At 37.7% G+C, this 12996-nt stretch overlaps 1 protein-coding gene across 1 annotated transcript in view; it reads left to right on the plus strand.

Moving 5' to 3' along the window:
* The window catches only part of BABAM2 (BRISC and BRCA1 A complex member 2), a 170891-nt gene that overhangs the window by 144630 nt on the left and 13265 nt on the right, over positions 1-12996 (plus strand). The window contains exon 10 of the mRNA XM_009987645.2: positions 6586-6739. Coding sequence (XP_009985947.1) covers positions 6586-6739 — 154 coding nt within the window. The remainder of the gene's footprint in view (positions 1-6585; positions 6740-12996) is intronic.

Genomic DNA, 12996 nt, shown 5'->3' on the forward strand with positions numbered 1-12996 from the left:
TTCATAGTATTTACTTGTATTTTCATAGTATTTATTTGGAAGGATTTTGTATAAAGGTCATCTTACTCATTTACTGTACAAGTGTTGACTTTGCCAATGGGGTGAATATTCCCCCCCAAGAGCAGACTTAATTAATTATTTCAAAACCAGCTGTGGTTTCAAACACACCCAATGTCCCATAAGTGTCTCAGCTAAAATTCCATAAACAGCTTTTCATTTCAGATTTGAAATTTTGAAATGTTGATTTCAAAACAGCATCTTCCTGCAAAGAACATGTTTTTTTTCAGAAAGGATGTTAGCCCTAATAATATTTAACAAATTCAAATTCCTATGACTATGCTCTGTTAACCTGAAGTCCCACACTAATGCCATTGATATGTTATTTGTCATCCTTGCTCTTTCATTCTTGCAGGACTACATCATCACACATCAAAGCAGGATAGCTTTGCCCTTTAGTAATTGTGTTTTGAGCCAAATTCACTCTTTCGTTTTTTACCAGTATGTAGGCCTTCAGCACACAAGAGTCACAGAAAGATTCACTAGGCAAAATAGCCTGAAATCCTGCCCTGAAGAGGTTTGTGCTAGCCACTACAGTCCCTGGAATGCTTGTGGCTGAATCTGTTCAGGTTTCTCAGTAGGTGCTGTGATCATTATGATTCCTGAAAGGCCTTCTGTTCTGGAATTTCTGCGTAAAAAATGAAGATAGCTGTTTTCCCTTAAAGTCAGGTGAAGATTTTTCACCCGTTGTACAGGCTGTCTGGAACATGTCAGAAAATCTACTGGAAGTTTTCTTTTTAAAATAGAGCTTAATAGATGTATAAGGAGCATTGTATAATATTGTATCTGTGTTACCACCGAGTTGCATTGCAAATTCACATGGGTCTCATCCACATTAACGCATCATTAAAACTAGAGAGCTCTGAGTTCAAGGAACTTTTTGGTTGGAGGCAGTGCATTCAACTCCACAAGTTGTTTTTCCCAGCAGTGTGAGCTCAGTTGCAAGTAAAGGCAGAGAGAATATGAAATTCAGTGAACCAAAAACAGAACAAGCAAAAAGATGATGAATATATACTAATAAGAGACAGTTCTGGAGCCTGAAATATGTGTTTCCTGTTTCCATTACTTACTTCGTCAGAAGTACTTGAATGCAGAGACAGTCTCTGGCCAAAGTTGGATGATAAATAAGGAGTGAGTCAGGGGATTTTGGGAAGTGAACGGATAGTATCAGGCTAAGATCGTTCAGTGTTCTCTGGAGATTTGGGTTGGGCACATCTTTCCTGTACCCTTCTTGTTTTTCTGGTGAAATAATTCAAACAAAACTTTTCACGTGTCCAGTAGTCATTGATTCTGATGTACCTACTATGGCAGTCAACGTTGGAAGGAGTTGTGTTCAGCTATATAAAGTGTGATCTACTATTAAGTCTCAGAAGAATTGAGTCCCACAGGCTGGCACTCGGCAGCAGTTGACAGGTTGACTGTCCTTTCCTTGTTCCTTCATTCCCAGTCAGAAATCCCTAAATAGCCTCTCAACTCATGAAGGTGCTGTGAAACAGTTTTTAAAATATTTTATGTAGCTATCATTATCTCTTATGATGATTAGAATCATCACATTGAAAAGCTCACGCAGAAATAAATGTGTATTTATTCAGAGCAAGGCTTCAGCATCGTGCAGTAAATAAATGCAGAGAGGTACAGTCTGTCAGGTGGAGCAAACCAGAACAGTGTCTCCTTTGGCCAGCTCTGTCCAGCCTGGGAACTGAACTGGAAAGAATGCCGTGTTATCTTGTGTTTGAAGGCTGCTCCGTAAAGCAGGTACAGATTGAGTCACGGTTGTGCGGGCCATGAAACCTTTTCTCTACAACAGGGAAACAGGATATAGCAAATCTTCTAAATATTACCATGTAAGTACTTTGAAATATTTGTATGGTCAGCATGCATTTCAAGCATGGTTTTGTTTTCCCTTCGTTTCTCTCCAGTACTTAAAGGCGGGGAGGGGAGCGCTGTGATAAACCTGCCACCTTCTGAGCATTTTTCCTCCAGAAGCCCTATAGCAGCGCTTGTGTATGCTTTTGCAAAGACATCCCTTCCACATATCATACCTTGTTTAAAAAGCTATGAAATTAGATGCTAAAGGTATTATTTTAAAGTTATAAGACTGTCAAAATCAACTGTGTATTTGTTGACGTAAGCTTAACAAAGTGGGTAACCTGTTCCAGATCTCAGATTGTTATTCTTTAAGAAAATGAACAATTAAGCCTTACTGATTCATTGCAGTTTTTTAGTTGTTAATGAATCAGGATTTTGACTTTAAGACAACTATGTTTTGGATATATGTATGCATTAAATGCTAAGTCAAGAGAAGCAAATTTGTGTGTTACTTCTCAAGAGTTTCTTATATTTCAAAAAGAGAGCAACTTCAACTATTTATAAACTGTAATTAAGTTTCTTTACAACATGACTCATTCTCAACAAGCAAGTCCTTTTTCTTTTGCTTTCTTATGAACTGTGTGGGAAAATTAGGGTTCAATCGCTGAAGAATTTACTCAATGCTTAATTACCCAAAACAGCCCTCCAAGTTCTGCTCATGTAGAGCTTTCGTAAAGACATGATTTTCCCCACACTATGACTGTCTAAAACTTGACTTTTAAAAACTGATCTGTGAATTGAACATGGGAGAAAGCAGTGTTTTACTATGGTATTGGCTTCTTTCTCCAGTCTGCTTCTTTGAACTCCTCTTACATTAACAGTGTGATGCTTAGGAAAACCAAAGTAAGAAATCATCAGGATTAAATTATTTTGAGCATGAAACTGAATTAGAAAGCTTTACTTTCCTGAATGAGCTAATTGTTTAAATTTTCCAAAGGAAATGTTTCTATTTCTGTGAGAGAAGGGATAAATGGGACTTCCTCTGACATAATTTTCATTTTAAATCTGAGTTTGACAGCAAGATTTTTACCTTCAGAACCAAATATTACTGCTTAACTGCGTGACTTGTATAAGCTTGCTAGTTGAAGTGACTCACTTACGTAGATGAAGTTATTTTTAGGGAGATAATTTGCACTGTTTAGAAGAGAGGCAAAAAGGGAGAGAGAGTCCTACTAAGAGCTAGATCCCTCATTATAGTTTACAGAGCTCATGAACCCAGCATCCAAGCAAAAGATGACTAAGCAAGGGGTCTATTGGTACTTTCAGGAATTTACAGACATGAGTCATCTGCTTGTTTAATGCAGACATATCGCCAGGGTACTTTGTGAGTCAGCTGTTATTTGGAAATAGTACTTGTATTCAAGATGAATACGTTTTTGTAGCTCTTAGGTAACTAGCATGCCAAACCAAAGCGGGCTTTTATAGTTTGCCCAGTTCAGGTGTTGATTTACAAAAGCGATACGTTGTTTTTAACCGTGATGCATTTTTCATGACAAAGTGTAAATGTCGTCTGGGATGTAATTATGATAACGCTTACCTTTGCCACCTTCTGTATCGCGTGAAGGCAGATCTGATTTTGTATTAATGCACAGACTGAGAGTCAGATTGCCTATAGGACCAGGTAAAAAGAAAAATTATCAACTTATGTGACTGTGAGCAGAATTTGACCTTTTATCTTCAGAGCACCGTGCTAACATTGATTACCAATGGTATCTGCTTATTTTTCACATACGATAAAATGCTTCACCCCAAATCGAAGCATTTTGTGCACTCACAATGTCAATGGACGGGCATCGACTGCAACGGAAGCGAGTTCTTGCCTTCCCTTCCTACTGCTGAAATAATTGCTGGCTACCTTGAGATATGTGTAACACTTTACAACTCAAGGCTGTTTCCTGTTTACTCGTCTTTTAGGTGTGGTTGTGTTCCAGAATTAGGGACAGGTTTTTTCACTTGGACTGGGCTCATCTCACACCTTGTATTAAGGAAACACTTGGGTTAGAAAAATGGGAGTTTGGCAATTTTAGGTGAAGGGTAATGTTAGAAATGAAAGGCAGGTCAAATTTTTCAAAGCTCTACTTGCAGTTCAGGATGATGCTGCTGTTGGCCAGATGTGGGATCCACAATTTTGTGTCTAATTTGTTAATCTGATTTAACAGTTTGTAATGTAAGTAATTCCTGAAAATTCCTGTACAGGTTTAGGTTAATAAAAGAAGAAAATGTTTTCTGTTATATTTTGGTAATATCAGTGTTGGAAAATATTTTTTATAAAAGAAAGGTCTCTCGTAATAAATAGAAGCGTCTCTGAAGTGGTAGCAATGTCTTAATTATCCATTTAAACAGCGTTTCTAGTGCTAGATGCTTTTTCTTAAGTGCAAACCTTTAGTTTTAGGTCACAAGAAAACCACTGCTGCTTGCCTCTGTTATATAGACAGATGTTTTCAAAGGAAACTTACTGAAAGTCATAAATTCTCAAGTAAAAAGTTAAATGTAAGGACTGAACTATTACTCGAGTGTTTTGCTAAAGTTTGTTATTCCTTTCACACTGTGATAAAACACACAAGTATACAGAATAGTTTTCCTTTAAGGAGTTGGTACTTAAAAAGGAAAAAGATGCACTAGAGGAACAGAGTTTAAGCATTCAGAGCTGAAGAAGTATGTTTATAATGTTAACATGGAAAGCCTGTCTCCTTGCTTCATACTCTTCCACACTGAAGTCCGTCAGAGGCTGTGGCGTACACGTACCATCTGCGAGGGAAGGAGATAGCTTGCTTGCTGATAAATGGCCTCAATACACCAATGTTTTTCAGGGTTGTTATTTAATAATCATGTAATAAAGAGGAACTTGACAGAGCAATCTTTGAGTCTAACCTTTGTTACAGCAGTGATCTGCCCTCAAATTAGCAGAACTCTGCCCATGTCATTACCACTTAAATGTCTGCTGGAAGCTGCTGTGTGAGCTGAGTCACCAGGACTCCGGGAGTTATCACGTGTAGCTCAGACACTGGGTCATGAACTGGGCAAACGCTATCGTCCACAGTGATTAGCTGTATTTTGAGACTGCTGCTGAAATATCACATTCAGTTTTGTGTACTTCGTGCCTACAAATGTTTTACTCATAGAGTTTGGAGGGTAATTTAGGGAAGAAGGAGCTATGGTTTCGCTGGTGCTCATCCAAGTATTCAGATACGATTATAAAAACTGAAAAACGAAGGGACTAGCAGGATGATAGCATGGGATTTAGAATAGTAAAACTTGTCTTACAGTGATATCTCGGTGTATGAGCAGAGATTTCAAAGGAAGTGCTGGAATCCCTGCTCCATGAAGTATTTAAAAGTAGAAAACATAGTGCGTTACCAGGTGTGCAGGAAGGGAGATCCTGTTCCACCTGAGAATGGGTTTAGTCCTGTAGTGTTCCTTTTGCTTTCTTGAAATTCTGTTGATACTGATTTTGCCACCTGCTTTGATTCTTACTCCAGCTATTACAGTCTGTTTATTAATGTAGGAATCTTTCCTTCTCTGGAAAAAGGACTCTGAAGTGACAAAGAGAGAATACTGAGAACCCAGGCTTATATGAATGAATTACAATCTTATTATTTCACTCATTGCTACACCAGTAGGAAAAATTGTTTAAGATTTACAGGGAGTTACTATTCCATTGTAGTGTGCTTTCATTGTGCAGAATTGAAGAATTGTAGTTTGAAGGACAGTTGCAGGTGCTTTATAAATGAAGTCAACACCTTTAAAAGAAATGCACATTCTTCTGTTAATTTTAGTGTTAGACATTTCATGTAAATAATTCAAGTCTGTTGTTGTAACTCAATTTAACTACATGTTTCTGAAGCCTCTTGAAATTAAAAGTAGACCAAGAAGATCTAAACTATAAATCTAGCAATGAAAAAGTTAAGTTAAAAGCCACTTTCTGGCTATATTATTAACTGTTGTAGACTATTTTATTGTTCTGCCAGACCTAGCTGATCACGAGACAGTGATAAGCAAAGGGAACTAAGAGGTTCTGATTTTTATTTTTAGTGAGATATTCTGGGTATTAATGACTTTGCAGTGTGTTTTTGGTTTTGTGGGGTTTTTTAGTCTAGCAGATGACGGCGAGTTGAGGTCTTTTCCAGCTCATGTGACTGAGTCTTTCTACGTCCTTTATCAAATCATTTAACCACTTTAGGTCTCAGACAGCTGGAAAATGAGAATGATGGTTTTGATGTCCATGGGGGCACTAAAATTAATTAAAGCAGATAAAGAGAAATTTGTTTCTTGAAAGGAAAGCATAAACAGAATGTATTGTATTTTTGAAAGGGAAAATTTCACTATAAGGAAAATAACTTATTATTTTCTGTAACAAAATAATCATGGTGTAAATGTTACGATTAACATAGAAATACACTAGCTAAACAGTTTTTATAATTATGTACTTCACAAAAATATTTTCATCAGGCAAAGTGTCCCATACAGCAATGTGTTGGAATCATTACTTACAAGAAATACAGACGTATATTTTAGCAGTAATCATCGATTTCTCCTTTTCTGTCACCTTTAAATCAATAGAAAGGATTTACATATTCCCAGTAAGAAAAAGGAAAAAAATGCAATGGTGTGTTTTTATGACTCTCTGATTTTCTTTTTTTTTTTCTTTTTAAATTTCAGTTGACCTACCCCTGTATTTTCCTCGAGACCAACCGACCCTAACGTTTCAGTCTGTCTACCACTTCACTAACAGTGGCCAGCTGTACTCCCAGGCCCAAAAGAATTACCCTTACAGCCCCCGCTGGGATGGCAATGAAATGGCCAAGAGAGCAAAGTAAGTCAGATTGCTGTTTCCTACAAAATACTCCATTTGTTACACGGAATGTTATGGATTTAACTGTACATTTCCAGTGTTACAAAAGCTGAAGCTGTTTTTGTTCTCATGTAGCCTACCGTTCCCATATATGAGTATAGACAGATACTTTATTAAATCATGCTTACTGCATTAGTGCCAGAGTACTGATCAAAAGAAGATTCTTTCTGCTAGACGTTGTGTGAGCGCAGAGTGGTGACAATCTCTGCTCCAAAGAGCTTCGGATCTAAACAGACAAGATAGCCTCCAGCAGGAGTAATCTGCATGGTAGCAGTCAGTCAAGGTAACTCCGTGGCTTTGTGTGGGTGTTGAGGGGGCCCTGAAGGGAAGCATGTGAGATGGAGAGAGCAAGGAAGAAAAACCTGCAAGATATGGAAGGCTGTAAAAAAAAAAAAAGGTACAGCAGACCACCAATGCAGTATAGGAGGCAATCCTATCAGAACTTGAGAAGGTTCTCTGAAAGTCTGAATGTCCCTTTTTTTTTTTTTTAACAGTTTTTTGCTGTTGGCTAAAACCAGAGGATCTCGGACCGTTTCTTCTGTGGTTTTTCTCCAAGCCCTTGTTTCAGGTTGAGGAGACACCACTTCAGTCCGAGTATCCCCTTTAGTAAAAGATGACAGGACATCCTCGCCAGAGTGGTTCTATTGGAAGGGCAAGCTGCCGTGGGCAGTGGTGCCTCTTTTGTGTGCTAGATATCATCCCTGTCTTCTAATGAAGCAAAACAGATTTTACCTGAAGGGAGCAATATGGGCAACGGCCTTGCTGCAGTATTTCAGTTTTGCAAGGTGTAAAAATGTTATAACAGCAAGATATTTAAGCAGGCGGATTATCAGTTGTTCAGCACGAAGGCATCAAACTGCGTAAATAACAAGGCATATTGGGATGAACGTTTTAAATGACAATCAGAAGATTAAATTGAATTAGAAAAGATGCATAAATAAGAGTCAAATGAAAATAGTTGAAGCTGAGTAAATCAAATGAATGGCATGGTCAGAGACTGATTGTAATTTGGAAATGATGGAAGCAAACAACAGTTGACTGAAGCATTTGCAGATTTTATACTAATTTAAATTTTGTGGAGAACATCAAGTAACATTTGATTTAGGATTTTGACGCATTGTTATAGAAATTTTTTGCTAGTATTTGGTTTTACTACTGTACTGTCTAGGAGAGCCATTTCTTGATGAAATATATATTTTTTCTTGTGGACTTGTTGCTTTTCTCTAGCAGATTATGACTATTGTGTTTGGGTTTTTTTAGAAAAAGAAATAGTAACTGGAAGCATTACTGTGGCTTTTTTTTATGACTGTAATACAAAAGGCATTTCTTTTGCAGCTGGAAGCTTACAAGTACCTATGTGCTGTCTGCTAAGTGCATTCATTTATGAGGGTGTATACAAATGGACTTCTCTGCCCTGCACTTGAAATTTATAAGTATTGTAACAATTCTTTTAAAAAGCGCTAAATATGTATACTTACTATCACGTGTACGTTTCGTGAGGTTATTCACTTCTATGTTTGAGCCTTTATGTTTAAGTTTTACACTGGATACGTAATATGAGAAAGATGATGAGAAGCGGGGGAAGAAAGTATGCTGCAACGTCTGAAATAACTATCATTGAGCTGCAAAGAGACAGAGAAGCTGCTCTAGTTAAAAGCGCTTTGCTTGCAGGAACAACTAGCGATTCCTGAGTGGGCGCCATAAATAAATCTGTATCAAGAGAAGTATGATGTTATGATACGCGTTAAGATATTTTAAGAAAGATTTTTAACACAATTGAGTACTTTATGTAAACTGTTTAAAATATTTAGTAGGCCTTCTTAGAATAGGTTAGTGTGTTTCAACACAACCAAATGAATTTTCATTCTACTTTGTTTTTACTGTAGCCACATTATGGACCAATTATATGGGAATATATAGAGATATATATGAAAGCATTCTAATGAAATATATTAGTTCAAGCACCACGTCAAAACATCCTAAATAAAAACAAGGAAAGAAGAATACATGATTTAACTTCTAGAAGCAAGATAATTCTGCTCAGCTGAAGTAAATTTAGCCCTGGATAAATCAGAGACAACTTGTTTGTGTTTCTGAATAGTGTCTATTAGGTTTTGCTTACATGTAGTCTTTTTCCTTTTTAGCCAAATGGTCTCCCAAGTGCTTGGCATCCTTTGAGACAAAACAACTGTGTTTATCTTTCTGGCCCTACTGTTCTAGAGCTGCAGGATCTCCCACTTGACATTCTGGTAACTGACCAAATTCTCTGCCCTATTCTCAGACACCAGAGGGATCAGTTTACACCATCTTCCTCACTGTGGTGGCTTAAGACACCATCAAGGACAGCTTTTGCTTGCTCTCACGCCAACTGGGGTTAGTTAGCTGTCCAGTCCTGTATTGAATGGACCATGTATACCGCATTGCTTTATAGGATGTAGAAGCACCACCAAGTTTGAAATACCATCACTCAGAGATTTCCTCATCCTCAATTTTGGCAAGCTCTGCCTCTGTTTTCAGCAACTCAACACAGCCTGCTTATTCATGGGCAGAGCTGTCATAAGTTCGTGCCAAAGGGACTTTGATTCTGTGCCCAGACTTCTCCCAGGGTTATTTTTTTAGGTTGTTTTCAAACAGGTGAGCCCATCCAATTTCGTCAACTCAGGGACTAAACTTGAAAGTCTTGGTATCCTTGCTTATCTTTGTGGCCCACAGCAGAGGTAGACATCTCTTTTGAAGTTAGGGCTTAACCCTTTGCTGTAGCCTTGAGACAATCAGTAGTAATAACAAGTAGGAGCAAAATTACTCCCCTAAAATACATACATGTAGAAGTAGATTGTGTGCATTCACACTTAGACACATATCACCTAAATCTAAAAGGCAAATTCTTGAATCAGAGTATCAGTTTAACAGGGTTTTTTTCATTCACAGAGAAAGACTGCTTGTGTTCTTGCTGAAGTAGTTGGACCAATTTATGCCTGTCTGATAAAGTCCACGAAATCGAGTTTCTCTTTCTCTGTGTCCTCTTAAGCAATTCTTAAAATCACCTGGCTCCTTTGAGGCCCACTGACTTAGATTCCTCTCTGAGAGATAGCATCTGGTAGTTGAAGGTTGCTATTGTTTTAGCCAGGGATTGACCCCAACTTGATTTAATTCTAAAGGATGAATCAAGTCCTGATTAATGTGAATCAAGCCCTAAATAATGTGATTCTAAATGCCCCCAGACTGCTTGTTTCTCAACTAAACACAAAAATTTAACCTGTTCCTCCAGCTAGAAACAGGGGAACCAAAAATATTAACATTTTCTTACAAGCTGCCAAGATGCCGTTTCCTCTCAGTTCACACATCTCAGGCTTTGCCTCTCTTAGGTCATTTATTTATATGTCTGTGGCCTCCTGCGTAAGCAGCTTCTCCAAAAGATTTGGTCCTAAAATACAATAGCAAGTCTAAGAAAATACAGTAAATTATAGAAAGTTTGCAGCCTTGTTTGTGGTGTACGTGTGAAGTAAAACATCTCTGTGCGGTTTCCATGGGAAAGCTCTCTTGTTTTTTTCTTAAATAGGCATTCAAGTGTACATAAATGGAGTCTTTAAAGACCATGCAGACTCTAAGCCTGGGATTTTATGAAGGAATACTGTAAATAAAGCTTGTTTGTTTATACAGATTAAGTTCAGTTCTTAGATGCGCTCTGGCCCAATTCCTCTCCGACCCAGTCCTGCTCTTTAGACTTAGGTTATACTTTAGGGAGAGCAAGTCAGGACTCAGTTTACTCTTTTATCCTACATAAACCCCCCTACTCATCATTAAAAATAGCAGGAGGATGGAAAACTGGTATCACAATAAAAAGTTGTTCCGAGGATCCGTATTCTTTTATCAAGGTGACTGATAAAACTGATTTCTGAGTAACATTGTTGTCCCTGGCCATTCATCGGTGTTTGCTGAATGTGGTGTTAACTTTACGTATCCCTCAGGGCTCTGTAAAGGTGAAAGCTTAAAAAGGGCTCAGATGCTCTCAACTGTATATTGGCTGTTGCTCTGCCATAAGGTCAAGTGCATCTTAAGCTTTATGCAGATAAATCTTGTGCGAGGTACGTATGTATCACCAGCGTGGCTGCGGATAGGGTTGGTGCTCAGCGCATGAGCACTGCAGTTAGAAAGTGTCAGGCTGGTGCACGGGGCCGTAGCATTTTCAGCCTCATCAGCACCTTCTCCTTGAGTACCATCAAATTAGCAGATATGTATCACGTGAAGATGCTAGTTGCTATTTGGTTGAAATGGTTGCTTTGAGCTTTTATGTTGCCTGGTAAGGAGAGGAAGTGCAGCTTTTGGCCTAATTAAAGGATATTTGAAAAAAACGGTGACAATTGTTGTGGTGCTGTTTAGACAAACTCAGTTGTCATATGTCAGACACTTGCTGTTGTATTCAGTATATTTTGAGTGCCCTAATGATTTTTTTTTTATGTTGACATAACTAGTTTTTCAATTCATCCGTTTTTTATTATTAAGTCAGAATTCTTTCACATTTTAGGCAGAATATCTATTACTACGTTTTGGATTCTTTAAAAGTAACAAATTTCTCTATTTCCTTGAAATTTTTTCCAAGTTTCTCTGTTTCTTTGAAATTTTCCACCTGTGCTACCTTGAGTCTCACTACAAAATTTACACGTAAACATGGCACCTTTTTTATATTCTTCTCTCCTTGATAGATATAATTAAGGTAATTAATCATTTGTTATTATTTGCTTTGTGTTTCAGTATTTCTCCTGTTTATTCATAAAAGTAGCAAATTGTATTGACATGTATTATGTGATTGTTTCATGCACATTAGGCACCTTTAAAGACTAGATTTCTAAAAATTAACTTGTTTGCCTTTACCTCTACTCTCCTCGCAAAGCTTTTTCCCTGACTGTCTTTGGCTCTGTTGCGCGTTACCTTAAACTTAAAAAGAAATTTAGAAATACAAGAGTAGGGAACACAAGCAGAAAACATAGGGACATCATCTTCCCTATGCATGTGTGTGTATTTATCTCTGAATGTTTGCAAGGCTCAGAGGATTCTTTCTTGGGAAGAACAGTGGGGTAGATACAAACTAAGGGGTGAGGGGTGAGGTGCTGAGCTGGGTCGCTTGTTTAACTCTTTGGTTTTCAGTGGTCTCGCATCAGAAACGGAACAAAAGTGATTTCCTTGCCTGCAATTGAGTAAGGCTGACGTTTTATTGCGGCCGATGGGCTCTTTTTCAGAACACAAAAGGGCCAATACCCTGTGACTGCCATAGCGAGAAGAGATGTGGTGAACCAGCCCTGTGAAGCTTACGAAGAAGTTAATTTGATTTTATATACCATTAAATCAAAACTCTTATTTTCTGTGGGAGTGTCAGCTGATCAGAATTATATGTGAAAAGTAGAAAGGCAAATGGAAAAAGTATTATATTAAAATACTTAATGATTACATTTGTCCTTGTAGCATGTTCTGCAGTTAATTTACCAGCAAACCTCAATAATGAAATTATTTTGATTATGGGATATAATAAGCAGAATAGATACAGCTTTTAATTAGAATTTTCCCAGGATACTGGTTTAGTTTTTTTACACTGTTTGCCTGCATACACTACAGAGTACAGTGCATACACATGGTAGTCGCACTTCTTGAGTCATATTTTTTATGTACTTTTCTTTAAATGTCTCCTTGGATAATTAAGTCTGACTCTTAAGTTATGGTATGTTAGTTTCTGACAGGTGCCTGCCAGGGATCTTCAGTGCTGTCATGCATTATGTGGATTTCAGCCAAGATAGAAGGGCCTGGGTATTTGTTTCTGGTCACTTCTCATTAAAGCTTTGTGGGAAAAGAAAAACAACTGTTAAAACATGAGGAGTATAGGTGCTGTAGGAACTGCATAGAAATAATATGTTACGCAACTGGTTTTTCTGTGATTTTTGTGTAGACATTATGTACACGTGTGAACTGTACATATATGTGTTTCGATATATAGTAATTATTCTTTCTGTAAAAAAGAATTGTCTCATATAGTGACAGAAATGCACAGAGTAGATTGGAGGCGTTGGCTTGGTAGATGTGGAATATAATAGCGCTTTGCTGGAAGACAACTGCTTCATAGGAATTAAAGGCTAGAATTTAATGTAGGCAGTTCCTGCATAACCAGAGTTAGATGTTGTTCTGGAAATACTATGATGAACTGTCTGATTTGGCTTCATTAGAGAGCT

Source organism: Tauraco erythrolophus, chromosome 2 (genome assembly GCF_009769465.1).
Source record: "Tauraco erythrolophus isolate bTauEry1 chromosome 2, bTauEry1.pri, whole genome shotgun sequence".
In the NCBI taxonomy this organism is placed as follows: Eukaryota; Metazoa; Chordata; class Aves; order Musophagiformes; family Musophagidae; genus Tauraco; species Tauraco erythrolophus.